The sequence below is a fragment of the Leopardus geoffroyi genome, chromosome B1 (assembly GCF_018350155.1).
Source record: "Leopardus geoffroyi isolate Oge1 chromosome B1, O.geoffroyi_Oge1_pat1.0, whole genome shotgun sequence".
NCBI classification, from domain to species: domain Eukaryota; kingdom Metazoa; phylum Chordata; class Mammalia; order Carnivora; family Felidae; genus Leopardus; species Leopardus geoffroyi.
Genome location: NC_059327.1, coordinates 202,943,833 through 202,963,253, shown reverse-complemented (window position 1 = coordinate 202,963,253; position 19,421 = coordinate 202,943,833). Strand labels below are relative to the sequence as shown.

The 19,421-nt window shown below is 65.8% G+C and overlaps 1 protein-coding gene and 2 long non-coding RNA genes across 4 annotated transcripts; 2 read left to right on the top strand and 1 right to left on the bottom strand.

Annotated features, from left to right (window-relative positions):
• Positions 1–203: 203 nt before the first annotated feature.
• On the bottom strand, positions 204–9,956 carry LOC123596236. The gene is made up of 4 exons (XR_006711615.1): positions 9,112–9,956; positions 2,950–3,155; positions 1,243–1,378; positions 204–827 (listed from the first exon to the last, which is right to left on the bottom strand). It is a non-coding gene; the product is annotated as an uncharacterized LOC123596236 (long non-coding RNA).
• LOC123596237 lies at positions 706–4,679 on the top strand. Of its 2 annotated transcripts, none has more exons than XR_006711617.1 (5): positions 706–924; positions 1,466–1,738; positions 2,396–2,462; positions 3,464–3,600; positions 4,063–4,679. It is a non-coding gene; the product is annotated as an uncharacterized LOC123596237 (long non-coding RNA). The 2 variants fall into 2 exon arrangements; XR_006711616.1 differs by having other exon boundaries at positions 4,048–4,679.
• Positions 9,957–10,530: 574 nt separating the features above from the next.
• HMX1 (H6 family homeobox 1) lies at positions 10,531–15,059 on the top strand. The gene is made up of 2 exons (XM_045474699.1): positions 10,531–11,021; positions 13,736–15,059. Exons 1-2 carry the CDS (start codon positions 10,628–10,630, stop codon positions 14,392–14,394), a joined length of 1,053 nt encoding a protein of 350 aa, XP_045330655.1. The 5' UTR covers positions 10,531–10,627; the 3' UTR covers positions 14,395–15,059.
• Positions 15,060–19,421: the final 4,362 nt, after the last annotated feature.

The window sequence follows — 19,421 nt, the reverse complement described above, 5'->3', positions numbered from 1 at the left end:
GATGTCCAGGCGTGGCTTAAAGCCCGCTTTCTGGCTTGCCTCACCCAGGCCCAAAGAGCAAACGACGGGTGTAGCCGGTAAGTGTGGAGGGACCCCGGCCCAAGCTGCTGCACTGGGGGCTGGTAAGGAAGTAGGTGGCCTCGTGGGCTGAATAACGTCCCCCAGAGACGGCAGTCCTCATCCCAGAAAACACGCACTTGACCTTGGGTGCGAAAAGGGTCTTTGTAGCTGTGATTAGTTGAGGATGTTGAGATTATCCAGGATTACCCACATGGGCCTTAAATGCAATTACACGTATGCTAATAAACGGGAGACAGATCACACACACACACACACACACAGAGGGAAGACAGAGGCAGAGGTGGGGCAGGGCGGCCACAAGCCCATCACTGCCTAGAGCCCCAGAGGAGCACGACCGGGTGGACACTTGATTTCGGCCCAGCAACACCGATGTCGGACTCCTGGCCCCCTGGACTCTGAGACAATCCATTTCTGTTGTTTTAAGTGGCCCAGTTTGTGATTCAGTAGTGTGGCCAGGGCCGGGCGCCCCCACAGGGATGCTGGTGGCCGGGGTCGGGGGGGGGGGGGGGCTTGCAGCCCCATGGAGCTCGGGCGGGGCCAGGGAGGAAACCCGAGCCTCCTCTCCTTCAAAATCTTTGTCACACTCGAGGTATCAAGCTTCTGCCAAGGGCGGAGTGGATGTTCCGAGCAGGCCCTGTAGCGAGACGCGGCATGGCGGGAGAGCGTCTCGGACGAGGAGCTGGCGTCCGTAGGGTCTCCCCGGGCCGAGCCTCCAGTCCCGGCCGAACCGTCGGGAGCAGCCCAGGCTGGAGGGCAGATGACGACAGAAGGACTGGGAAGTGACTGCACTCTCAATTCGCCCCTCCGTCGGGCAAGAAGGCTCACTGGACCGGGGTGAGCGGGGTGCTGACTGCCTCTCCCCGGGGCGGGGGGGGGGGGCTCGGAGCCTTGGGCCAGGGGCTAGGAGGCTGGGGGGCAGCGGTGCCTGCCAATGGCAATGTCACTGATCGGGGTTCGAGGGGGCGAGCGTGAGGTGGGTGGTCCGGGCTCAGAGGGGGCAGGAGGAGGGAGGAGAAGGTATAATCTCATCAGCGCACAGCAGCTGTGTGTGCTGGCTGGACTCCAAATGCAGTGCTCCCTTTCCGGGTCTAAACTGCCCGTCCACCCACAAGGGGGCCCGGTGGGGGGTGACGAAGGCGAGGGGCAGGGACAGTCCCTCACCTTAGGTGCCGCTGTATGCCCATTCGTCTGGCAAAAAAAAGAAAGAAAGAAAAAGGAGGTACGCGGCCTGTCGGCAGGGGTGCGGAGGAGAGGCGCCCCGTTCGGGGCTGGTGCAGGTGTGAGGCGCGGCAGCCGGCTGGAAAAGCAGGGTGGAAAAGCGTATCAGTGGCACACGCACGTGCTACTGGGCCCCTCAGTCCTGCTGTGGGGTTTTGTCCCATAGAAACAGAGGGAGCCACACCTAAGGGGACAGGGACACGCTCTCGCGGGAGAGGACGCAAACCCAGCGTCCCGTGAAGGCAGACACTAGGTCAACGCCGTGGAAAGGAAGACGGGGGAGAGTGTGGCCCACCCGCCACGGGATGGGCGCAGCCGCCACGCGGGTGACAGCCGAGCCGCGCACGAAGTCAGGCCCCGGACGGAGCCCGCGTCGAGCAGCGACTCCGAAACCCTAAGGCATCTGCCGTTGCCGCCACGCACGTCTGTGTCTCCGCGGGTCTGTGTGGGGTTGAGTGGGTCCGGGGAGGAGGGGGGAGGTGCCCCGAGGTGGGCGGCGTGGGTTTGCAGGGGCACAAGGTGTGGGGGGCGGACACTGAGGGCGACCACGGCAGAATGCACATGAGCCCAAGGCCGCGCAAGGGTGCAAGGGGCACAGACAGGGCGTCCACCTGTGCGTGCAAGGGACAGATGTGTGGGTGTGGGGGTGGGGGGCGTGCTGTGAGGGTGGCCGTGTGGAGGCGTGGAGGGGTGTGCAGATGCGCGAGGGTGTATGGGGACAGGTGTGGGTGTGGGTAGGCACTTGTCTGTGAGCGTGGGGGGCGGACGGGGGTGAGAGTGGGTGTGCATGCGTGTTATACGTGTTTGTAGATTACGGGAGCGTGTACGAGTAGGTGCGTGGGTATGAGGGTGTGTGTGTGAGGGTGTGGATGTGTGATGGGAGCAGATTGAGTGTGTAAGCGTGTGTGAGGGGTGGGGGCGAGTGTGCGGGGCGTGGCTGGAAGTGAGCGGGGGACGTGGGGGGTGGCCGTGCGCCCGAAGGGGAGCAGGAGAAGCCGGGGGGCCGCCGAGCCCTAGGGGCGGGTGTCGGGGTGGCGGGTGTCCAGATGGCCCGCATTATCTCCTTTACATCATCGCGGACTTTTCACATTTCCAGATCCTCCGTGCCGGGCATGTATTATTTATATGATACGAAAGTTCTTCTGCGGTGGGAAGAGAATGGGGTGAGGGCCCCGGAGGGCCGGGGGAGCGGGGCAGGCGCCTCGTCTGGGCCGGGGGGGGGCCCTCGGGGACGCCCTCATCCGTGTGGCCCAGGGACCGGCCTCGGGGGACTCCCTCGGCCCGTGCTCCCCTGGGTCGGGGGCTCGGTGCCCAGACAGTCCTGACCTCGCCGGCCCCCTCCGCCCCCCCCCCCCGGGATCCCCCGACCTCTCCCCCACACCGTCCCCCCCCATTCCACCGCGGGGTGGCCCCGGCAGGATGACCCTCACCACTCTTCCCCCCCCCGCCCAGGGGATCACTTTGGGGACGTCTTTCTCCATTTCTTTGTTTAAATTCAGTAATCCTCGCACCTGGCACAAAACCCAAATTGCGCCAAGGTACAAGCAATATGACAGCCGACAGCGTCCCACCCTCGTCTCCGGGAGGGAGCGTCACCCAAGCCCCCCCCCCCCGTGCGTCCCTTCCCACAAACACCAAGGCTGTACTCACGCGGGGGCTGCTGGAACTCGGGGCCACACACTGGGGGGGGGGCTCAGGACGGCAGAGAGCGACTGTCCCTCAGCTCTGGAGTCCAGAAGTCCGAGATGGGGGTGTCCGGGGGCCGCGCTCCCCGGAAGGCTCCCGGTGGGGTGTGGGCGTTAGCTCCAGTCCTCCCGGTGCCGCCCCCGTGCGTCTGCCTCCTCAGCGTGCTCTTTCTAGAAGGACACCAGGATCAGAGGCTGGGCGACTCCAGTGTGACGTCATCTTAACTAATTACGCCTGCCCCCAAATCTCAGGACTCTGTCCCCAGCTCGGGTCACATTCTGAGGCACTGGGGGTTAAGGCTTCAACACAGGAATTTCGGGGGGACGCGATTTAGCCCCTCACAGAAGTGGGCGCAGGGGAGTATAAGCGAACATACCTTATGTGGGGGTGTGTGTGTATATGGACCTCGTGGTACTTGCCCCCCCCAATTTCTCACATTCTGTGCTCTGGCTTGCTTCCTTCCCCCCCATTCCCGCAGGTGGGGGTCCGCTATCGAGAGCACCCCCTTCTATCCCAGGCTGCAGGAGGAGGCAGCGTGGCGAGGAATCACCGTGCTATTTACATAGCCAGCTCCCCGCGTGGGCTCTCGGTGGTTCTCCATCGTGGCTTGTGGCGGTGAGTTACCTCCGGGTGGTCCACGGCCCTGCCCACGGTCCTTCTGGGGGAGGGGGGGGGGTTGTGAGCGTCATGAGGTCACACGTATGAAGCCCCAGACGGGGGCCTGCCCACAGCTGGGGCTCCGGGAAGTGCTTGCTGAACCCGCCGGGCTGGGCGTGGGACTCACTACTGTGTGTGGGGAGGGTGAAGGGTGGGGCCCTGCGGCAGGGACACCGAGCAGTGTAGGGGGACGTTCCTGGGAAGAGGCTCCAGCTGGCACCCTGCACGGGGGTGGGCCACAAACGCGGCCTGCTGGGCCATCCGGTCCAGGACCAAAAGGGGCGAGCCCGCCAGACCGTGGGGTTCCCACGCTGGCGCTGGCCGGCTGAGGTTTCCAGAAACTCCCCCCCCCCCCCAGCGCCTGGGAAGAGGTTCCCCACACTGTGGTCCCCGCCCTTATTCCAGACTCATTTCTCCAAGTCACTTCCGATCAAGGTCACGGGCAGCCCAAGCTGTCTGAGGGTCCCCAGCGGCTGGGAGGTAACTCTGAGCACAAGTCCGCTCCATTGAGGAAGCCAAGCCCCGCTTCCCCCGGACGGTCCCCTTCATACTGGACCCAGACGTGTCTGCACCCCTGGGCCTCAGAGACCACAGCCTCACAGGTCTTTATTGAGGCAGGAACCGGCAGCATCCGGCCAGGTGCAACTAGGCAACACGTCATCACGCTCCAGAACAGTCCTGACGCGTCCATCCAAGGGGTGTTTCTGGAGCAGCCGTTTTGGAGACGGTGGCTCCGGCCCCAGGGAGCCCGGTTATGCGCATTTCCCGGGGGAGAGAGTGCTGCTCGCTGGGTCCCAGCGGGGGGCGCTCTGCAGGGCTGGGGCCCAAATTCTCACATGGCCCTGAAATGCGCTGAGAAAAAAAAAAAACAACAACCTAACGGGTGGATGGAGGGCCGGATAGACGGGCAGATGTGGAAAAGCAAACGTGCTAACAACGGGAAGAATCTAGATGTAGGCATTTGGGGGTTCTCTGGCCAATTCTTTCAACTTTCGCACGTTTGAAAGTTTTCAGAATAAAACGTTGGGGAGAAAACATACCGCCTCGTGAGTGAGAGTTATCAGCAAGGTCCAGGGTTCGGGGGCGCCTGCTCTGGGGCGGGGGGAGGTGTGGGAATCAGGTGGGCGCTCACCCCAAGAGAGGACAGGACAGGACAGGACAGGACGCGGCCACCAAGCCTGGGGTAGGGGTGAGCAGAGGGGGCCGGCCCGGCTCTGGCCCAGGCGGGTGCTCCCCGCAAAGGCCCTGACTGACGGTTGGAGATGGAGGTGCCTCTTCGCACGGCAGCCCATTCCCAGGGGGGCTCTGTCAGGGCCGCTGACCCCGCCAAGGGGACAGGGGTTGGCACATCTTTTCATCTGGCCCCTCTCACTCGAGCTGTCAGTGGGAAGGGCTGGGCCCCTTCCGGGCGCTTCTGTGGGGAGGGGGTGTCTTCAGGACTGGCTGTTGGCGGGGTGATGCTCGCACCCCCCTGCTCCACGGGCTACGGTGCCCAGGATGCCATCTTGCTCCTCCCACCCCTGCTCTCCCCTCCCCCCACTCCCTCCTCCTCCCCCACTGCTCCTTCTCCCTCTCCCACCCCAGGGAGGGGAACTCTGGGAACCATCCCCTTGACGCCTTACGAAAATTAGCTTCCTCTTTCGAGTGCTTAAAATGGGGGACTTTCGCAAGGAGGGATGTGGCTCGAGCCTCAAACGCAGCCCGAATAATTTTCAGACATTTGGTCTTTCTGAGAGCAAACATTTGGGTTATGCACCGAAGACCTCCCTGCGCCATGATCTCCCCCACCAACCCCTCTCGGTGGACTCCGTTATCCTCGCTTCCCAGCAGGGGTGTCGGGGGCAGGGTCGGGCCCATGGCCACGGAGCGGGGCTCAGCAGCTGAGCTCAGTGCCTGACTACGCATCCGACAGCTGCAAGGACACTTCGTGCTGGCTGTGATGTGGGGAGCAGACCATCTGACAGGCCGGTAAGGAGGCACTGGGGCTCTGCTCGCGGCCCCGCTCGGGCCCCCCGCAACCCGCTGACGGACCCTGGAGACAGGGCCCCTCGGCACGACCGCTGCCCTCACTTGGACCCTCCCTTGGGCTTGGCCATCTCTCATCCACTCTGCCTTCCCTTCCAGGCTACTCCTACGGCTCTGCTTTAGCCCTGACACCTCCCTGCTTATACAACCTTCAGTGGCTCCCTGTTGCTCTGCAAACTAAGAACCCTATGCTCCAGCTCTCCGCACACAGGCCCTCTCAACTGTAACCCATCCCCGCTCTCTCCTCCCTCCCCAGCAGCAGGTCCCCCTTCACACCCCTGCCCCTGGTGTGCAGCGACCTCATGCTAGGAATAACCAGAGAACTGCTACCTAAAACAACCTGGCTCCCCCCTCCACACACACACACACACACACACACACACACACACACACGTCACAGGGCCACACACGAAAGTCGGGTACAAGCAAGTGCTGGTGAGGGCAGGGACACCGGGAGGGCTGCTCCGAACAGTCTTTCTGAGGTGCTGAGTGATGGCGCATCTGTCCAGACCCTCACCCGGGAGCACCATCCGGGGGCATGCACCCCTACACCACTCTCAGAAAGACAGGCAGGTCTGCCCCTCGCTGTGATACGCGCACGATGGCGGGAGGGCTGGCTCTCCACCCCTCTCCTTCTCCCTCCCCTGCACCTCCTCCCTCCTCCTTCCCCCTCCCCCTCACTCTCCCCTCCCACACCCCTCTCCCTCCCCCTCAGCCCCTCCACGTTGGGTCTGGGAACCCAAGTGGCGTGGAAGCCAGGTCTCGTGGAGGAGACCCAGCCTCAGCCCCGGATAAATGAGCCGCCGGGCTTCAGATGCGTCTGTTTAAGTCTTCGAGTGTTCCCGCCAAGGCCCCAACATCACGCACAGGAGGCAAGGCATCCCAAGCCCCGGACCCCACAGGGTTGTTGTATACCCCTAAGTTTCGGGGAAGTGTGTGATGCAGCCATAATAACCAGGACAAGGCGGCACGGCAGCTGGGTCAGTACCCAGTGATTTACAAATCCGTGCCACGCGGATCGGCCCGGATCTCAAACTTCTACTTTCAGGGGGGGAAATAAGGGACAGGGGAGATATATACACAAGAGCACAGGGTGGGGGTGCGGTGGGCATGAGGGTGAGCTAAGGCCAAAGGGATAGGGGTGAGCGAGGACAGAAGCACAAGTAAGACGAATTGTAATTCAAAAGTGGACATTCCGGGGCGCCCGGGGGGGGGGGGGTGCTCAGTCGCTTAAGCATCCGACTTCGGCTCAGGTCGTGACCTTGCAGTTTGTGAGTTCGAGCCCCTGCGTCAGACTCCGTGCTGACAGCTCTGAGCCTGAGCCTGGAGCCTGCTTGGGATTCTGTGTCTCTGCCCCTTCCCCACTCATGTTCTTCTCTCCCTCTCTCAAAAGTAAGTAAACATTAAAAAAATTTTAAGTGGACATTCCCTGAAATTATTCCAAACCCCCCCCCCCCAAATAGCTTATTAAGACCAAGCAAAGCAGGTGGAGACCGGCTGCAGGTTGCTGACTCCCGATGGGACCTTCCGGGATTATTCCCACGACCGCGTCTCTGCCTTGCAGGGCGCCGTTGACGACCGGCTCTGAGCTAGGCACTTGGGACACAGGTGCCAGGGCACAGCCCCTGCTCACTGTCCAGCTGAGAAGGCCACCCGGCGTCCTCTAGGACGGTTTGCTGGGATCCCACCGTGGTCCCACTGCACAGGGGAGAGAGAGAGAGACCCAGAGGGGGGAAGGAAGGACAGGAATGGACAGAGAAGAAGTGGGCGGCTGCGGGGAGCCTCACAGACACGGAGACACAGGCACGCTCTACGTTTGTGCCCCAGGAGTCTCTCTGCCCAGAGCCTGCCCACAGGGGATGGCAAACGTGAGCTCTGGCCCGCTGGGCGCCAGAACCTGGGCTCAGGGCCCTAGGCGGTGGCGGCAGTCTCCAGACAGCGCCCCCAGGGATGAGTGCCGGAGACCATCCGGGCCGGAGAAGGGCCAGCCCCTCAGAGCTGCCTGGGTCTGAACGCACACAGCCTCGGGGGTGGTGATCCCCGGTTCCCGCCTCTGCAGAGGGTCCTGTCTCAGAACTGGCCTCTCCTCCCACCTCGATGCAGGGCTGCCCTCCGCTCCGGCTCTGGGACCGGCCCTGTGCACAGCGGCGGGAGGCCTGGGCAAGCGCTACGCGGCGGGCGACCTCTCGCCTCCCTGGCCGACCCCACGGCCCAGCGGCGACCATCTGCGGCTCTGCACTGCCCGCCTCGCGCGCTGGGGCTCCGCCGTCACCGTTGTCGTGACCCTCTCGGGGACCCAGCGCCGGGCGCCCCAGCCGCTGCCCCGTGCCCGCGTCAGGGAAGCGCCCTCTGCAACCTCCACAAGGCCCGGGTGGGAGACACGAGAAGGCCCACGCTCCTCCGCTCGCCTTCAGCCCGTCCCCGACCCGGCGGTGCGGCAGAGGCAGGGGGGGCGACCCTGGCAAGAGAGCACTGAGGCTTGGGTCCCCCGCCTGGGCGCACCCAGCCCCCCCTCCCAACAGCCTGTCACCGCGGGACGCTGACTCCCAGAGGTTCACAAGAAACAGGATGTGAGGCGAGGCCCCCCCCCCCCGCCCCTGCCCCGGGCCACACAACTGGAGAGCAGGGAGAACTGAACCCAGACTCCGGAGGAAGCCCCCACGCTTGGAAATCATGGCAGTGAGGGCACCAGCCTCTCAGGCTTGAGGTTCGAGAAGTGTGCTGAAGGAGGGCCCAGGACAGCTCCCCTAAAGTGGGTGGTTACGTCCCCACAGCCATTGTCTTCTTATCTGGGCACCTCTCGGGCCTCAGTTTCCCCGACTCTCAGAAATGCCCTCTGATTAGACCCTGTGGTCAGCTCCCACCCACCCGGCTGGCACTTCTCTTCCCAAAGGACTGGGGTTGCCAGCTCTCCCCTTGGCTCAGCCCCTTCCGGCTCAACCCCTTGGAGTCTCTCTGACCCGGGCAGGGGGGGGGGGTGCCCAGGGAGTAATACTTGGAGACCCCAGCTCTCTCCACTCTTGCACAGCGTCCTCATCTACAAAAAGGGGGGAAGAGCCCTTATCTCCTTGTCTGCCTCCAGGCTGGGGAGAGCCCCTGTCACCGCCAGGCTTTGCCCCTTCTGGGGCCCGATGTGAGGGCCAGAGAAGATGGGCCCGGCATCTGGTTCCTGAGGCTGCAGAAACCCCCTAACCCCCCAGAGGTCCTTCCCATCAGCCGCGGGGAGAAAACCGGGGGCTGGTGAGACGGGCCAGGGCAAGCCGGTTCCTGCAGGCACTCCAGGAAAGGCACACGGGTGCGCAGCGTTTCACCTCCGCGGCTGCAGGCCGGCAGAATCCCGCGGGCTACGCCTCGTCCGGGCCGGCTCCGCGGCCTTGCCACTCCGCTCCCCCGTCCGACCCCAGGCCCCGAACGCCGGAATTCAGGCCTGCCAGAGCCACTTACCAGACGGTGTGGTCTCTCCTCGCCTCGCCTCTGTTTTCCCCTCCGGAAAATGGGGTTGATGCTCCCGGCCGCCGTGGCCGATCTGAAACTCGGAGCGCCAGGGGCCGGCCTGCAGCCGTCCCGGGAGAACGCGGGCAGCACGCGGTTGGACAGGGGCCACCCCGGCTGGCACTGGGAGGCAGGATGTAGCTCTCTCTCGGAGAAAACCCGCGTCCGGTGAAGCCGGCTCCACCCGCGCGACCGCGCTGCGACCCGGTGGCTGGGCCGTCACCTGCTCCCGGGCGGAGCTGACACAGCCCCGAGGTGGCGGCGTGGGCCGGGACGCATTTCTGTCGCCGCGCTCCCCGCTGCAGGAACCGGAGGAGACTCCCCACGGGTTCAGAGTCTAGAAACGGAGGCTCAGTGAGGGATGGGGCCTGCCCCCCCAAGACCTGAGCGGCCAGGGGCACTGGCTCTCGCCCCCACCCCCTTCCTAAGGCCCGAGCCTCCCGGGGAGCGGGACGGCGGGGACCCGCTCTCCGGGAGCGGGACCTCGGGCGCGCAGTGGGCGGGGCCACAGGAGTGGGGGTGGGGGCGAACACCTCCTTACGCTCTGAGGCTGAGCCCGGGAACGAGAGGGTTCCATGCACCCCCCCCGCCCCGGGGCACTGAAAACACTTTATTACGCGTGGGCACCGAAACCGGCCGCAGCCTCGCAGCCCTGAAGCCGGCTGTGGCCCGGCCTCTGGCGGTGCTTGGAAGTCGCGGGGTCTTCACGCCCCGCTCGCACGCGCACCTCCCCACGCGCGCACACCCGCACATACCACACTCGCGAGCGCGCGCACACTCACTCACGCCCGGCGCAGCGCTCGCCCCGCCGAGAGGCAATTACGGCCGTGGCCGGGCGCTGATTGGCCAGCACGGCTCTCTCCGGGGCCCCGCGGCCAATGGGCTGCCGCCCGGCCGAGGCCACGCCCCCTCCCACCCCCCGGCGCGGAGGCGGCGCGGGCCCCGGCAGCGGATCACGCGGGGCCCGCCTGGCCGCGACCCCCGGCCCGGGCTCCCCGCGGCCGCCCCCGCCCCCCACCCACCCCACACCCGCCTCGGCCGCGCGACCGCCCGCGCGCCCGGGTCCCGGCGGCGTCTCCGGGCCGCGGCCGCGCTCGGGGGCCCCACCCCACGCGCCCCCCCCCCGCCCCCCCGGCGACCCGCCCGGCCCGCGCCGCCCCGCCCCCGCTGGCCCCTCCCCCGCCCCTCCCCGCCCCCAGCGGGGCCGGCCCGGGCGGCGACCAGAGCGGCGACGTGAAAGGCGAGCGAGGCGGCTGCCCGGCCGGCTGTCGGCGCGCACCCGCTCCCGGCCCAGCCCCGCGCCGAGGCCGCCGCCCGCCCGCCCGCCCGCCGGGGCCCGACGCCAGCGCTCCCGGCGGCGGCTGCAGGGCCCGGCCCGCGCGTGCGCCGGGGGAGCCGCGCGCCCCTGTCCCCAGCGGGGCCCGGGACCCCGAGGAGCCCGGCAGAGCCCGACGGGCCCGCGGCCGCGATGCCGGACGAGCTGACGGAGCCCGGGCGCGCCACGCCGGCCCGCGCCTCCTCCTTCCTCATCGAGAACCTGCTGGCGGCCGAGGCCAAGGGCGCCCGGCGCGCGGCCCAGGGCGCCGGCGGCCGCGAGGACGAGGAGGAGGACGACGACGACCCGGAGGACGAGGACGCGGAGCAGGCGCGGCGGCGGCGGCTGCAGCGGCGGCGGCAGCTGCGCGCGGGCGCGGGGCCCGGCGGGGAGGCGCGGGCGCGGGCGCTGCTCGGGCCCGGCGCGTTGGGCCTCGGTCCCCGGCCGCCCCCCGGGCCCGGGCCGCCCTACGCTCTGGGCTGCGGCGGCGCGACGCGCTGGTACCCTCGGGCGCACGGCGGCTACGGAGGCGGCCTCAGTCCGGACAGTGAGTGAGGGCGCCGGGAGGGGTGGGCCGGGCGGTGTGCTCGGGGACTTTGGGTCCGTCGGAGGCCGTTCTGGGCCACCCTCCTTCTTGTGTGCAGCGGGGCCCCAGCGGAGCCCCTGGTGGGGGCGGGTTTGGCGGCCCACTCCCTGGGTCAGGGTCCCCGTGCGGGGAGAAGGCTTTGCAGGGCTCGGGCTTCACCCATCGCCAGACTCTGCGGGTCCCAGGGAGGCTGGAGAGCCCGCGGAGAGGAGTCTGGGGACCGGGGACACCAGGCAGTGGACGAAGAGCGAGGGAAGCAGGGTGGAGAAGGAGGGAGAAAGAAAGCACAGGTTGGATGGGAGAAGAGGGAAGGACGGAGGAAGAAGGAGAGGGGTGTGGGGAGAGGGGAGCCCGGAGAAGGGAAGTCGTAACAGCAGAACCCTCTGGCTTCGGTGGAAAGACGGGAGGGTAGCAAAAAAGGGAAGACGAGTAGAGCCCGAAGGGGCAACGTGAAGGGGGCTGGAGCAGAGGGAGCCACTGACTGGGGGTGGGGGTGGGGGTGGGGGTGGGTGCTGGACACACGGGCAGGAGCATCTGTGCCCCCACTGCCCCATCTCCTCAGAGAGAGCCGCAGAAAGGGCCTGGGCTGCTTGGGCCTTGGCCTTGGTCCTCCCGGGCACCATGGCCGCAGCTGTGCCAGGCAAGAAGGCGCCCCTTCTGAAGCCCCCAGTCCCACTCCTCTCTCTTCCTTTGCTACCCCTCCCCCTCCACGTCTTTGTTCCCCGCTGAGGGCTCAGAGGCTGGGAGTGGGGGTTCTCAGCCCCAGAGCCACTCATCCCCCCCCAGTCCTGCCCCCTCTCCCCGGGGTCACTGCCCCCGCGGGGACCTGCCCCTTGGAGGAACACCCCTGGGAGGAACACCAGGAAGCCATTCCAGCTCTGGCCCCCAGGCTTGGCCAGCACCCACACACCATAAAGCCAGCTGTGGACTCTTACAGGCTCTTGCTCCGAAATCCATTAGTGTGTGCTGAGGGGGGGGGTAGGTGGGCCAGACCCCTGTCACCTCTTGGATAAAGCCCCTCTCTGGAGTGGGAGAGACCGTTTTGCAAAGGGACCCACCTCTCAGAGCCCATACCCAGAAAGTCTGGGGTTCCCACCCCTTTCACTTACGCTGGACCAGGTCTCAGAGGTTTCCCTGAAATCAGGTGACCAAATTTAGTGCCCATCCACGAGTGTTTCTGAAAAGATCTGGCAGGGTGAAACGTGTCCCCCAGCTTGCCCCAGAGTTTCACCTACGGCCTGGTGGCAGCTCCAGGAGACGTGGTTCCCCATTTCGTGCGATGCGGGTTAGGGTCCGGGTTTCCCACCGGGGCTGGCAGGCCTGGCCGGGTGTCTTGTAGCGATGGGGCCTCTGTGAGTCTGGGGGCCTGGGGTGTCGGGGGAGGGGGATGGCGACAGAGGCTCCACTATCTAGTGGCACACAGCCTGGAACCCGACTCCTTGTTAGCACCGAGAAAGCTCACAACACCGGGGTTGGCCAGGGGCACACGCAGACCTGCACACCTCTGTGAGCACAGGGGTATGGCCAAGCACACACATGAGCCCAGCAGTGTTTGCGCGCCTTAGAGACGCTCACGTTGCCGCCACACCGCTGTCTTCCCAGGGCTGGCGGGGCCACACTTCGCTTAGACTGCCCCCCTGCCACGCCTTGGCACGGGAGCCTCAGGCCCAGGGGAGGCGGAGGACGAAGTGGCCTGGGCCCGGCTGGGACCCCGCAGGCTGGCCGCTGCCGCTTTCCAGCCGGCCTGGATTCTGGACAAGTGCCTGGGCCCCCCGGGGCGACCCCTCACCTGGGAGGGACCACCCCTTGTCAGCCCTGGGGGGCATCTCCTTGTGGGAGTTCGGGTGAAGCTCAGAATTTGGAGCATGAGCTCAGGAACCCTGTGGCCTTCTGTGACCCCGAAGCCACAGGCTTGGGGTGCCGTGCAGCTGCTGGGTGTTTGGGCAGAGCCCCATGTGTCTGTGCTCCCTTTGAGCACGACTGGGGGGAGGGCGGGCGTGTCTGTCTCTGTGGGCACTTGGGTGAGGGGTACAGGAGATGGGGAGTGAGTGGCCCGCCAGTGTCACCTGGAGTCTGGGGGATCGTCTGCTTTGGTTCGGTCTCGGTCTTGGGATGTTTCTGTGCAGGCGGGAACGGGGAACGCTTCAGTTTCAGAGTGGTCGGGGAGGGGTCCCTGCAAGTCTGCTTCTGTGTCTGGGACGCGTGGTGCGGGCCTGGGTGCTGGGCAGTCAGGGAACCCGTCTGTTTTCCAGTGCGTAGGCGCCTCGGAAGGACATCTCTCCTCCAGCCCGGTTGTGCCTGCAAGGCCTTTCCGTGGTTCAGCGCGGAGGGAGCCAGTGGTTACGGAGTCGCTCTCCTTTCTGCGTTTCTGCCTGCGTTTTTGTGTTTCTTTCTTTCCCTTTTCCTTTCTTTCCTCGTCTTCCCTCTGTCCTCCATTGTGGGTGTGCACTTGTGAGGGACAGTGAGCCGGCCGGCCTGCTGGTCTTCGGGCTCCCCTCCTCCCGGCTCCCCTGGGTGAGAGCCGCGGGCCCCGGTGCGGGGTGCAGGGCCCTGCGCAGGGAGTGCTTCCCTGCCTGCAGCTGTGGGCGAGCCCGTGGGGGGAGGAGCCGGCCGCAGAGGTTGGGTCTGGGCGTCAGCCCCGGAACCGACCGTGTGCGCCCCTCTCTCCCCTGCAGCCAGCGACCGGGACTCACCGGAGACGGGCGAGGAGATGGGCCGCGCCGAGGGCGCCTGGCAGCGGGGCCCCGGGCCGGGAGCGGTGCAGCGAGAGGCGGCGGAGTTGGCGGCGCGGGGCCCGGCGGCCGGCGCGGAGGAGGCGGCGCAGCTGGCCGAGGCCCCGGCCGCGGCGGGCGAGGGGCGCGGCGGTGGCGTCGGCGTGGGCGGCGGTCGCAAGAAGAAGACGCGCACGGTCTTCTCGCGCAGCCAGGTCTTCCAGCTCGAGTCCACCTTCGACCTGAAGCGCTACCTGAGCAGCGCGGAGCGCGCCGGCCTCGCCGCCTCCCTGCAGCTCACCGAGACGCAGGTCAAGATCTGGTTCCAGAACCGCCGCAACAAGTGGAAGCGGCAGCTGGCGGCCGAGCTGGAGGCGGCCAGCCTGTCCCCGCCGGGCGCGCAGCGCCTGGTCCGCGTGCCGGTGCTGTACCACGAGAGCCCCCCGGCCGCGGCCGCCCCCGGGCCCCCCGCCGCCGCGCTGCCCTTCCCGCTGGCGCCCGCCGCGCCCGCGCCGCCCCCGCCGCTGCTCGGCTTCTCCGGGGCCCTCGCCTACCCGCTGGCCGCCTTCCCGGCGGCCGCCTCCGTGCCCTTCCTTCGGGCGCAGATGCCCGGCCTGGTGTGAGCCCCACCCGCTGGGCCCACTCCGGGTGGCCGCCGGGGACCCCTGGGGCGCACCCGCGAAGCGTGGAGGGGCCGGGACGCTCCGAGGGCCCCTCTGCCCCCCACCCCCCCGTGGCAGGCTGCCGCCCTGGCCCGAGTCCTGTCCCAAGCTCGTGCAGAATGTAACAGGGGCGTCTTCGACCGTGGCTTCCAAATAGGCCGGATCCCTGGCAGGGAAGAGGGCATCACAGAGAGGCAGTGCGCCCGGCAGGCAGCCCGGAGCCCCACAGGCCAGGCCTCAGCCGCTCGCAGCCAGCGCGGGCCCGGTCCGAAGCAGGCAAACGGGCTGTCAAAGGTGCTTGGAAGCCACCGCTCCCCTCTCGCCGCCCCCCTCCCCCAACACAAACGTCCCTTCCCAGGACTGCACGGAGCCCAGAGGCAGGCCTCAGGAGAACTGTGATCAGCCTCATGGCCTTGCCGGTGGGCCCAGCAGAGGGGAGCCCCAGGGAGAGCGCCCACGTGAAGGGGCCGGGGAGAAGACCCCGCCAGGTGGCCCTTCCGCCAGACTGCTCTGCGCCCCGGGGCGGACGGGAGTCCCGGGCTGCGGCCTTCAGTTCTTCTGGCGAAGACTTTTTTAAAAACGAATCTGCTTATTTGCGTAACGGAATAAAAGGGACGTTTTCTGGACGCTTTCTGCCGCTGTGTGGTCCCTGGGGCGGGGCCCCCTCAGAAGCGCCTGTCCCTCCTTCCTGGAGCTCTTTCCGATTCGGGGAGCCCAGGTCTGGGGACTTCCCCCCGGACAGGAGGCCCAGCAGGACCTCAGGGGACGTCGTGGTGGGGAGGACGAGGGGACCGAGCATCCTGTGTCCCACGGTCCTGGGGCCTCCGCAGAACCCGAAGCCATGAGTCCAAGCACCCGCTGGCACTCTCCTTTGGCACAAGCGGCTGCCAGCTACGTGGCTCCCACATCCGAGTCCCCTTCCTGCACTAGCGCTGAGAGTCACCATCACGGCTGGCATACCCGCTCTTCTTTCGGCCCAAACAAAACACAGTCCCAGCAAGGTCAGGGGGCAAATGCGGCTCTCCAGCTTGCCCGTCCCCCTGGGCCATCCGCAGGCTCTGGCAAGCTGGGGACTGAGCTGATGGGCTCTGAACAAAGCTTATTCCAATAGCCTGCATTATGGTGGCCGCCGGCCTCCATCACCCCCCAAGACCGGATTTTGGGGTGAATACAGGGTCCCCTGTGAGGGTGTTTGGGAGGGTCACTTCTGTAACAGAGTCCGGTCTCCTTGAAAACCTGTCTCTGTCCCTCAGCTTCAGCCTCCTGGGTTGAGACCCACAGCATCCGGGCCACGCTAGGGGCTCGGTGTTCTCCCTCCGCGGAGGCAACAGACGGCCGGGGAGAAGGCGCCACCGGGGTCTTCCCTGGGCTGGCAGTCCGTCTGTCTGTCTACCCCTGCCATCCAGCTCCCGGCCCCCAGCTCCCAGTGCCCTGAGGCTGGGTCCCAGAAAGTGGGGCCTCTTGCAGGGGCAGCCAGTGCCCCCTCTGGGTCTGTGCCTTGGGGCTCGTGGTGCCTGCAGAGCCTAAGGGGGTGGGCGTCAGGAGACACTCCGGGGTCCCTCACCCAGCGCAGCCCCTGCCCCCCAGGTGCATTCCCAGCTGCCTCCTGAGCCCCCTGCAGCCCTTCCTGGGCTGACTCTCCTCCGGCTTAGCTAGCGTGAGGAAGCTGTCCACACTGCTTTTCTCCAAACTAGGTTTCATTTCAACTTTGGAAGGGACTTCCAGGATCCGCTTCAAGAAAACAAATTTGCTGCTAGTTATTTTCAAAGGCCGGTTCCCGGTCAGCGGCCACAGGGGGCAGTGGGGGGCAGGAAGCCCCTAGCAGCCGCTGCAAAGGCAGCACAGACCATCTCTCCATCTCCCCTCCTTCCCGCTCCCATCCTGCCCGCTGCAGGCCTCCGCACTCCTGCCTCAGGCTCCCCTGGGGTCCCTGCCCTCTCTTCTTCTCTTGCTTTTGTGGTGGCCTCTTGAAGCCAGTGGACCCATGGCTGCCAGTCCTCCAAAGGATGCGACCAGCCTTCCGCCGGCAGACCCAGCCGCACCACAGAGGCCTCCGGGCCGTGCTCTTTCCCTAAACACGCCAGGCCGGCACCGGGCGGGTTCTGGCGCTCCTCGGGCACCCTGTCCGTGGTACAGAGAGGAAATGGTTCTCAGGGACCGCCAAGGTCAGGGGACTTTCAGATCTCAAATGCTACAAGTCAGAGGGGTTATCAGTGCGATGCAACCTGCAACCCTTTGATTTGACTGTTTGTGGCTGGCGTGGTCCGTCGGAAGGTGCTCACCACTGGGCCATCCATGTTGGTCGGAACCACAGTCCCAGCGGGGGTGGGGGGGGGAGGGAGAGGAGAGTGCAGGTGCCCCTCGTCCAGAACCTCCCCTCTGCCCACCTGGTCACCCAGCCTCCACCTGGTCACCCAGCCTCCCGCTGTCGCAGCCAGAAATGCGGGGCATTCAGAGAGAAGGGCTGTGTCTTTCCCCGCAACAGTCAAAGGTTGAGCTGTCGAGAGGCTCCCTTGCCTGTGGGCCCTTCCTCTGGACGGAGGAAGCCGGGAGGTGGAAAGAGGGGCTGTCCGCTGGCTGTGCGGGATGGGCCGGGAGCCAGGAGCCCTACAGACAGTGGATCCGAGCCGGGGTGAGGCCGGCTGGACTCCGGGAAGCTGGCTCTACCCCATAGCGAGCAGCATCCTGGGTGTCACAGCGAGGATGGCACAAGCCAGTGGCGAACCGCAGGCAGCCCAGGAAGCGCGGGACCAGGCTGGGGAGGCACCTGGCCCGAAGTTCCAGCAGCATCCATCACCGGGGCTTGTGGGCTCTGCTCCTGGCAGAAGACGGATGCCTTCGACCCCTTTCTGCCATACCTGCCTCCCACTCTTCCGGAACCCCCCACCTCACTTTCTCCTTAAAGCGAGGCCCGATTCCTGCCACACTGGGCCGCCCGGGGCTCTGGCTGGCAGAGTCCCTGAGGCCAGGCAGGGCCAGCAGGGTCCGGACACCTGGCCCCGCCCCACTCGCTCAGTGACCTCGGAAGAATCCCTTCTCTTCTCCGAGGCCTGTTTCCTCTTGGCAGACCTGTGTGAGGAGGGTGGTCTCTAACCTGTAAAGGGGTAGCTTTCTCTGAGCTGCGCAAGGGTCAAGGTTCCCCAGGCCACAGGGGCACTCTCCTCCGGCATCTGGGGCCTATGCTGCTGTGGGACTGGGGGAGTGACCCGCTCCGTCCGCCCCTCTCGGCCCCCTGCCTGGGCCCTACAAGAGCTACGTGGAGAACCAGAACCCACCCCCCACCACCCCCCACCCCCGGGCGCGCCAGGACCTCGGAAGGGGCATCGGGAAATTCTACTAGAGGCTCGGGTCGTTCCTTGGGTCAAAGGCAAGCGTGGAGTTGCCATCTATGTGCCATCCACATAGAGCCAGACCTGCCGGAAGCAGAAGCACCTGCCCTGTTTCTCCCCAGATAGTTGCCCTGTGTGGCCCACGTGCCCGGCCACGCCAGGCCCCCTCCCCCAGAGCCCCGGTGAGGGCGTGGTGAGCACGGTGGCAATGCCCTCCTGGTGGGCGGTTCCCCACCCCCTGCACTTCTAACCCTGCCTGTGTCCTCCCCAACCCCCCCCCCCCCAGTGCCTCCCACTCATCCCCTTCGGGCCCTTCTCCCTTCTCGTCAGGTCAGAGGTGGCCTGTGGCCTCCCCGCCTCCCCCCAAGCCTGGCCTGGCCATGTGGGAGGTTTCCCAGCTCTCGGCTACCCAGAAGGGGCAGGGAACTGGTCGGCTGGGGTCAAGAGGGAGGCAGCAAGAGTTTCCGTGTCTGTAGGTGTCTCCCTCCCACGCATCCCGAGTGGCCTTCTGGCCCCATCAGCAATTCTCAGAAGGGGAAATTAGGTTCCAAGAGGGGCAGAGATGCTGGGGCAGGGACCCCAAGAGGTCACTCAGCCATGGGGCCCTTCAACTTTCTTCCTTCCACCTTGTGCTAGGAGCTCAGCTGCCCACCCCTGGGGCTCTGCACTGGGGTGCCCGCTCCCTGCTTGTGCGAATACTCGCGCGGCATCCCGATCTGCCTTCCTACTGGTCCGAATCATCTGGATAATTCCCTTTGGCCACTCTGCCCCTCCAGTGGCCAGGGCGGGCGACCACCAAGCTGCCTGCCTATGGAGAGGCGGGGCGATGGGGGGGGGTCCCACTGGGCAGTGGGGTCTGGCCTCCTTCAATCCTTTGGCCAGAAGCAGTGCTGGACTCCGTGATCCGAGCCGGGTCCCCAAGGTGGTTCGCCCTGCAGGCCGTCTGCCCTGTCGGGGAGAGGGGGACGGCCCCTCCCAGGTGGACTGAAAGGGGTCTATCCTATTGTGACAGTGCTGAGCTCTGAATCTGGACGGACCCGTGAGACAAAGGCTCGAAGAAAGAAATCAAGAACCTGGACGTAGCATGTGGCTTCGCCACCGCCTGGCGTGCCTGGTGGTGCCGCCCTCACCCGCTTCCCAAACCGCTGGCCTCCGTTTTTGTTGGCTTAATTTTTTTTTTATTATTAAAGGAGTAGTGCTTTTTACTGATTATCTGGAAGTCGCGGTAAAGTTGACACACAGTATGTTGTCTGCATTTTCATCCTCAAAAGTCAACCGCCTCCGAGTGCACGGCCACGTTGTGGATTTATTGTGAGGTGACGGACGGCCGAACGGTGAATTTTAAAAAGTTCTTCCCGGTTAAGGCTGCGCTTACGTGTTTACCAATGAATGCTGTGACGCCCGCGTTTGCTTACAAATACCGCAACCGAATAAACAAAGTAATTACACAGGAGAAAGGAAAGCCGGGACAGACAGCGCTGGGTTGGTCCGGAGTCCGTGATTGTTAACCGCCGGGTGGGGACCTGGGGGCTCTTTTTAAGGCTTCCTCTACTTTGTTTTACATTTGAAACCTTCCACGATAAAAGTGCTTTCAGAAGTGACGATCGGGGAAACATCACAGGGATGTGCCCCGGGTCCTGGGTCCGCTTCCCTTGCAGG